The sequence below is a fragment of the Nerophis lumbriciformis genome, linkage group LG15 (assembly GCF_033978685.3).
Source record: "Nerophis lumbriciformis linkage group LG15, RoL_Nlum_v2.1, whole genome shotgun sequence".
NCBI classification, from domain to species: Eukaryota; Metazoa; Chordata; class Actinopteri; order Syngnathiformes; family Syngnathidae; genus Nerophis; species Nerophis lumbriciformis.
This window is the reverse complement of record NC_084562.2, coordinates 41,391,167-41,399,793: the sequence shown is the minus strand read 5'-3', so window position 1 is coordinate 41,399,793 and position 8,627 is coordinate 41,391,167. Positions and strand designations below refer to the sequence as shown.

At 40.6% G+C, this 8,627-nt stretch overlaps 1 protein-coding gene across 1 annotated transcript; it reads left to right on the top strand.

Moving 5' to 3' along the window:
- Positions 1–793: 793 nt before the first annotated feature.
- LOC133616126 (cartilage intermediate layer protein 1-like) lies at positions 794–8,556 on the top strand. Its single transcript, XM_061975241.1, has 8 exons — positions 794–897; positions 3,547–3,600; positions 3,675–3,944; positions 4,829–5,005; positions 5,297–5,602; positions 5,669–5,777; positions 5,860–6,008; positions 6,088–8,556. The coding sequence occupies exons 1-8, from the start codon at positions 849–851 to the stop codon at positions 8,439–8,441; spliced, it is 3,468 nt and encodes a 1,155-aa protein (XP_061831225.1). The 5' UTR covers positions 794–848; the 3' UTR covers positions 8,442–8,556.
- The last annotated feature ends 71 nt before the right edge of the window (positions 8,557–8,627 follow it).

The following is an 8,627-nucleotide window of genomic DNA, read 5'->3' as shown; positions in this document are numbered from 1 at the left end:
TCTCAGTTCGAACATTAAATATCTTGTCTTTGCAGTCTATTCACTTGAATATAAGTTGAAAAGGATTTGAAAATCATTGTATTCTGTTTTTATTTACAAATTACACCACGTGCCAACTTCACTGGTTTTGGGTTTTGTATCTTCAAGACAAACATGACAGTTAAGATTTTGAAAACATTTTGGATTCATATTTGTTTTCCTTTTTTTTTTTGCTAAATTGTCTCAGTAAACTTCAGTCTAAAACAAAAATATCAAACATGCAATGTTTTGTTTTTTTACGCTTCAGAGGCCTTTTGATCCAATGATGTTCCAGGTTTGAATTAGTAAACTAACTAATGTTATGCACATTTTTACTCAAAAGGCCTTCAAAGGGTTGAAATTATTATTATTTTTAAACATGACATGTTTGGTATTTGTTTAGGGCTGAGGTTGATTTAGAGATTTGAGCAAAGAAAGTAAAAAAATATATAAATCCAAAATCTTTTTACCCGTATGCCCTTTAAAAAATGAAGGATCTGTTTGTCCAGTTTGGCTGTGGAATAACTGCCAGTGTAACATACACCTGTGAAAGAATTGGATATAAAACATTTTTAAAAACCCTCTTATGAAAAATCATCTTTAATGGACTAACAACAAAAATGATAGCCAAAATACAGCCAGAATTAGCAGAAAGAGGGTTGAATATGCTTCGTATTTCAGGAAATATTTTTATGTTGTGTTGTTTGTTTCTGTCCCCCACCAGAAGTGAGGCTGTGTTGTTGGGATCTATCTTGTTCCCAGTTCCTGGTGCAGAATATACGCAACAGGGGGAGGAAGTTCAAAGGTCAGACACAAAAAGCAGTGTGAAAATGGCATTGGGGCTTTTCCTGGTCATCCTGGTAATCATGCCAGCCCAAGGTGGGTCTCGGTCCATTCTGACACCAACAAAAATGCTTTGATCCCTTGCAGATTTTGTAAGTTTGCCTATTCATGGACAGTCTTTAAATTGTATGGTAGAATAGGAGAATTTCAACAAAAAATATGTAAAATGAAGGTTATAAATTGATATGTATTTGACCCCCTATAGCAGGGATATTTAACTACATTGCTTGGGGGGCCACATTTCCAGAAAGCAAAGAACCGGTGGGGTGGACTTCTCCCTTTACTATTAGTCTTATTTTGTATATTCCGTGGAACCAGTGTCTTCTACAGTGGACATTTGATGTTTGCCAATTTATTTTGTCAGCTCTGTTGTTTTTAAGGCCCTTCTGCAAAAAAGCTAGTTAAATACCATCTATATCAGTGGTCCCCAACCACCGGGCTGATTGGTACCGGGCCGCACAAGAAATATATATATTTTTTTTTTTTATTAAATCAACATAAAAAAACACAAGATACACTTACAATTAGTGCACCAACCCAAAAAACCTCCCTCCCCCATTTACACTCATTTGCACAAAAGGGTTGTTTCTTTCTGTTATTAATATTTCTGGTTCCTACATTATATATCAATATAGATGAATACAGTCTGCAGGGATACAGTCCGTAAGCACACATGATTGTATATTTTTATGACAAAAAATAAAAAATTAAAAAATAAAAAATTACCATTACCCCGAGAATGTCTGTTTCTCAGCTGTGATCCGTATGGTTTGGAGCGGCGCTTAGTTGTAATATACTTTTCCACCACTTGTGGCAGTAAGGACAATCTCAAACTGACAAAAGGAGTCTGGAGCTAAAGTCATAGAGAAGTTTCTTGAGCGCAAAAATTATGACTTAAGTGTTGAAGCTTTATTTACATTTGTATTGATACTCTGGTTAAGAAACATATTCATTATTATTTTATTTATTTTAACACAACATACTTGTATGTAAATTAATTTTTCATATTTTATTGATGAGTACCTTATTATGGTCAGAGGGCCGCTTGTAACAGCAAATAATGTATGAATTTGCCTCTGGATTTATTATTAATTATATCGATTCTACAGTAAAAATTTTACATTTACAAAATGTTACTGTAAAATATAGTGGGCTTTTTTTATATACTACAACATTTTACGGTAAATATAAAAACAGTACCACTGTTTTGTTTTTGTTTTTTTTACGGAAAAAGCTGGCAGCTTAGTTGCCAGAATTTGTGTTAAATTGACATTGGTTTTTACACTAAATTGATAATGGAAAAACAGTACAAGTTCCTTTTTTATTCTGGCAACTTAGCTGCCAGTTTTTTTTTCCATAAAAACAAATGTACCTTCTTTCCATTCACACTAATACACCGTTAAAAACAAGATTTTACGGTAAAAAATGGCAGCTCAGTCAACAGAATTTTAACGCAAAAAAATGGTAGTTTTATTCAATTCACAATAATATGCTGTAAAGAACACTGTAAAATGTATTGTCATTTTTATTAATTTGATGGGTAGTTTGCTTCAAAATCAGAAGTCAAGTTTTTATTTAGACAAAAAATGTTTGGAAAGTATACTGTAATATTTGTTGCAATAATGGATACTACTAAAGTTTAAAATGCATGCAAATGTAAGCAGTGCAGTCAAAATGAAAAAAATCCATTACATTTAGTGAGAAAATATTAAGTACTTCATTGACACATATCATTTCCAGGTGTTTGAGGGCCAGATAAAATTATGCCGCGGGCCAGATTTGGCCCCCGGGCCTTGAATTTGACACCTGTGACCTGTGATAGCGGCAAGGCAACAAAGGAGTGTCTGAAGAAGAAGCACATCTATATAGCGTCAAAACCGTGAGAAGATAGCACATTACCAAAAGCCACGCACATACTTACTGTTTCTGTCATCCCTTTTGGCACTTAGGGGCGGGCATTGAATACACGGCCAGGCGACACCCCTCCATTCTGATTGGTCACTTTAAACACCTACTGTCTTCTGGTCAGAGCCATTCAAAGGGAACTGTTACCGTCAGGTCTTTTCTGAAGGAGTTGTTAATATTCCTAGTAAATTTAATATTTAATATTCAAGTCAATTTGATCAGATTGTGAAGGAATCACACTCGCGACACAATGGCATCAATAAATGATCTACCTATTATCATATAATGTAGTAGAGTAGTAGAGGTGGGAATGTCCTTTTGGTGGTTGATGTTGCTGACATATGACATACACTGTGTGTGTGTGTGTGTCAAATGATTGTTTTAATTGGATTAATCACACATTTAATTGTGGATTGATTGTGATTAATCACAGTTAATTACTTGCTTGCATAATCTAAATGATCTTATGAGAAAAATACTTAAATATTTTGACACAAATGCAAGTTTAATGAAACATTTATTTGCGCACAACATGAAACAGTATTATCTAAAGTCCCATTGGGGTGTATGTTGGAAGAAACATACAGTATATGAAAGATGAACAAAATTAATTGGATGATAAATCTGTGTTGACACATGATTAATTAATGTGATAATGTGTTGTGATTAATCACATGGATCAACACGTTTAATATGACTGCCCTCATTAGATATACCAAAAACATCAAAAGGTAATGTGAGGAGATACAGTCACAGAATCCAATCTTCTGTCTCTTGCAGGGCTTAGGAGCAGTGACAGCAAAGATACAGACCCTTCTGTGTATCACACTGAAGGTCAACTTTTTTTTGGCTCAAACTGTATCTAACATCTCTAGATGCTACAATGTCCATGTTTGTTTCTAAACTAGACAATTACGAATGGACCACATGGTTTAACGTGGACCACCCAGGCGGCCGTGGAGACTATGAGCAGCTCGATGCCATTCGCTTCTACTACCGCGCCCGAGTGTGTGAGACTCCCCGAGCACTGGAGGCCAGAACCACTGAGTGGGTCCCAGCTCGAGAAACCGGAGAGAAGGTCCACGCGGACCCCACTGTGGGCTTCTGGTGCCTCAATGAGGAGCAAGGTCCAGACCAGAACTGTTCCAACTACGCAGTACGATTCCTTTGTCCCAAAGGTTTGTTCATGTTATGTATCATATAATGTATTCATGTGTCGCTATATCTGTTCCACCATCTTCTGTGTAATGACGTTTCTGTTAGGATAGAGTTCAAGGGTGGACCCCGGGATGCGGAGAATGGAGGCAAGGGAAGCGATAACAAATGAAAATATTTAATAAGTCCAAAAATGGTAACTAAGGATGATGGGACAAAAAGTGCACACCATGGAAAATCTAACAAAAGGAGTCTCTTTCAGAGGTTGGCGGAACCAAGGTCAGGAACGCACACAGCGTGGCAAAAAACTAGTCCTCTAAAACAAGGTGGCGAGAAAAACAAAAACACAACAAGGTCAATATAACAGAAATATGTGAAGGCAACATACCAGGGAAGCTGAGTCAAGGTAACACATGTCAGAGTAGAGTTCAGGAAGAATAACCGGCGGGGACCAGCTGGTGGAGACGCGCTTAAATACTACCCGGAGATGATTAGCAGCAGGTGTGCCTCGTTGGGGACAAAAGACTGTGGATGAAACTGAAAAAACCAATAGAGAAGGCAGGGAGAAGACAACATACATAACAGTTTCATAGGTACGAAGGTACACAAAAAAAACAATTAAAAACTTAATTTTGGTGCGTAAAAACCAGACTTGCTCATGATCTATAGTTAGTAGTTGCAGTGCATGTGGCGCAAGAATTCAATACGAGGCTCATTTGCAGTACTGACGGAGAACAACAGCGCTCCCAGTTTTAGTTAACATTTTGCACTACATGATGTCTCCCAAGCATAAGAAAGGCAATTCTGGTGACATAAATTCAGTTTGTACCTATAAAAGTATTGAATTCAGTAGGATACTCTTCCCTTGCTGTAACTACTGTATGCGTCCACTTATATTTCTCTGCAGGAATCAGCCTAACCTTACAAGACACCTGGAGTTCATGGACAGACTGGAGTCCATGTTCTGCCCTATGTGGTCAAGTGGGGGTCCAAATTCGCTCCAGGAGCTGCAATTCTCGTCTAAGGTATTGCAGCGGACCAAAGGTTGAGAGAAAAGAATGCCGGGGACCCGAATGTCAGACAGGTAAGCTAGTATCTGTTTTAAGTAGACACTTCTAACTTGGTTCCTTTGAAATAGTTCTTCATCTGAATAAGAACTATTTTAGGTATGGTTAAAACGTAGAATAGCTAATCGTTGTCTTGTTAGTTAAATGTATCACTGAACTCTTGTACATGATCACCACAAAATGCATTGTAATACCTCGTGATCATATGGCTTTCTCCAATCATTTACTATACGCTACACCTGTAAACTAAAGGCATTAGCATTGACTAGTGTTATTTGTAACTATGTTTAATGTCTTCCATTTCTTAGAATGTTCCATGCAGTGTGTGATGGGTAAAGTAAATGCAGAGTGTGACACATGCATGTGTGAAGAGCATACCCTGCTGGGCTCGGCCCGTGGTGCTGGGGGTCTCATCGCCGAAGGGGCTGCAATACTTCTTTCGAAGAAACTCCTAACCCTCACAGACCACAATGGACATTTCCGTATCCCCGGACTCTGCCCTGATGGCAATACCACGTTGACAATAAGACAGCAAGGCCACGCACCTCTTAGTATTGTAATTCCAAAGAGCACTGAGAGTACCTCAGTCCTCAGTGTTCAGCTCAAACGAGAAGGTACAATGAGCAACATGGTAAGTACAAAAGGTGAGAAACTGATGTTTTTTTTCTTACCTTCGTCAGAGAAGCTTCATGTGTTGAGCAACCCCGATAGCAAGGCAAGGAGGGAGGGACAAACCACTGCCTTCTGCTGCAATGTGGCGGGAATACCGCAACCAGACAAATATCAATGGTACAACCTGATATTTTGGATATAATATAAAACCAATTCAATAATCTTTAACTTTTTCTTGTTTCTGTCTCTGAACCATCAGGTTTCATAACAACAGTCTCTTAGGGAGGCAATCTGAGAACATCTTGGTTCTAAAAGATCTGCATCCTGAACAAGCTGGAGAGTACTACTGCAGGGCGAGTGGTCCAACTGGAGCCATTAAAACCAAACCAGCTACTCTCAAAATCATCGGTAGGTTTTATGAACAACATTCAAATGAGTTGTGAGGGCTAATATGTGGTGATGATAATATCATGTAATTTCTCCTCAGGCAGAAATAGCAATTCATGCGAGCCCACGCCCCAGTCCCATCTGATACGTCTTCCACATGACTGCTACCAAAACGGTACAAATTCGTTTTATTACGATGTGGGAAAATGCGCATCCAGCACATGCGTTGGACAATTGGACAACGGCATCAGATGCAAAGACAAAGTGGCTTACTGCTGTGGCGTGGCAAAGATGGAGGAGAGGCACTTAACATGCCAAGGCTACCAACTACCCACTATGGTGGTGACTGAATGTGGCTGTCAGAAATGTGTCGACACCAAGGCTATCGTGCATGGTCGAGCCATAGCTGCAGACAATGCTGAACCAATGAGGTTCGGCCACATATTTATGAATGGTGTAAGAATCAGTCGAACAGGTTACAAAGGTACCTTTTCCATCCATGTTCCTCCTGAAACCGAGAGGTTAGTCCTGACTTTTGTAGACAACATGGATAAATTCATCAACACAACAAAGGTACTTCCATTCAACACCAAAGGAGGTGCTGTTTACCATGAAATCAAACTTCTGAGAAAAAAAGAGCCAGTGACCATGAGCTCTTTAGAAAGCAACACTCTTGATTTAGGGGAAGCGACGGGTCAGGAACCAATGGCTCACATTCAGATTCCTCCAAATTCCTTCTATAAACTGAATGGAGAAGTGTTTGTAGGTAATGTAGACGCCAGTGTAACATTCCTTGACCCCAGAGATGTTTCCACAGCAGCGGCAGCCCAAAGTGATCTCAATTTCGTGGGGAATGAAGGAGATATGCTACCACTAAGAACCTACGGGATGTTCTCAGTTGACTTCAGAGATGGCGAAACTAATGAGCCTCTAAATGCAGGTGAGGTAAAGGTGTTACTGGACTCTGCCCAGGTGACGATGTCTGAACACTTAAGTACCATGAAGCTGTGGTCCCTCAACCCTGATACTGGCCTTTGGGAGGATGAGGGAAGTTTAGAAGTTGAGAAGAAATCAAGAGGCAAAAGGGAAGAAAGAACTTTTCTGATTGGTAACGTGGAGATCAGAGAAAGGCGTCTTTTTAACCTTGATGTCCCAGAGAATCGTAGATGTTACGTGAAGGTTAGAGCCTTCCGCAGTGAACGCTTCATGCCCAGTGAACAGGTTGAGGGAGTGGTAGTGAGTCTTATAAACATGGAGCCCACAGCTGGCTTCTCCACTAACCCTCGTGCTTGGGGGCGTTTTGACAGTGTCATAACAGGCTCCAATGGTGCTTGTCTTCCCGCTTTCTGCGATGATCAAAAGACAGATGCCTACTCTGCATACGTCATGGCCAACCTTGGAGGTGAGGAACTAGAAGCTGTTCCTTCTTCACCCAAACTCAACCCAAACCTCATTGGAGTGCCTCAGCCTTATCTGAGTAAGCTGAACTACAGACGCACAGACCATGAAAACCACAGACTGAAGAAGACGGCATTCAGTATCAATTTAGCAAAACCAACACCAAACACAGCCGAGGAGTCCAATGGACCAGTTTATGCATTTGAGAACTTGAAACAATGTGAAGAGGCGCCATTCAGTGCTGCACACTTCCGCTTCTCACGAGTAGAAGGAGATCGGTATGATTACAACACAGTACCGTTCAATGAGGATGATCCAATGAGCTGGACAGAAGACTACCTTAGTTGGTGGCCTAAGCCCATGGAATACCGCGCATGCTACGTCAAAGTCAAAATGAACAGCCCGCACGAGATTAACGTGCGGTCTCACAACATGGGAGGCACCCACCCGAAAACAGTCGGCCAGCTGTACGGCCTTCGAGACATCAGAAGTATCCGTGACATGGAGCAGACAGCTGTGTCAGCTGTGTGCTTGGAGTTCAAGTGCAGTGGGATGTTGTACGATCAGGAACGTGTCGATCGGACCTTGGTCAAGGTGATTCCACAAGGTAGCTGCAAAAGGGATCATGTCAATCCACTACTTCAGGAGTACCTGGTGAACCATCTGCCACTAGCCGTCAACAACGACACAAACCAGTTCACTATGCTCGCCCCTCTTGACCCCCTGGGGCATAACTATGGAATTTATACAGTGACAGATCAAGATCCCCGAACAGCCAAAGAAATTGCACTTGGACGCTGTTTTGATGGCACCTCCGACAGTACTTCTCGAGTCATGAAGACCAACGAGGGTGTTGCGTTGACATTCACTTGTGGGGATCGTGAGGTGACACACCAGAGTGTATTCCAGGCCCTACAGAATTCACAAGGCCAGACCAATGTGTTGAGAGGGGAAGGGAGGCAAAACAGACGTCGGCAAAGAGCCAACACTTCCCGTAATAGTCGAAGACGTAGCACCAGAGATCCTCAAGGACGAGGGAAAAAGGCCAGAAGCTGAACAAATCACTGAAGGTCGATGCCTGACACCAGTCAAGTGTTAATATTAATCTTGATTTTGGCAAACACGTTACTAAGATTACTGAATACGAAAACGTAATATTTCTGTACTACATATTGCTATTGGATTTTTCTCAGTGTCATTCTTACATGTGTACTGAAGCATTTACTTGAAAATGTAAATAAA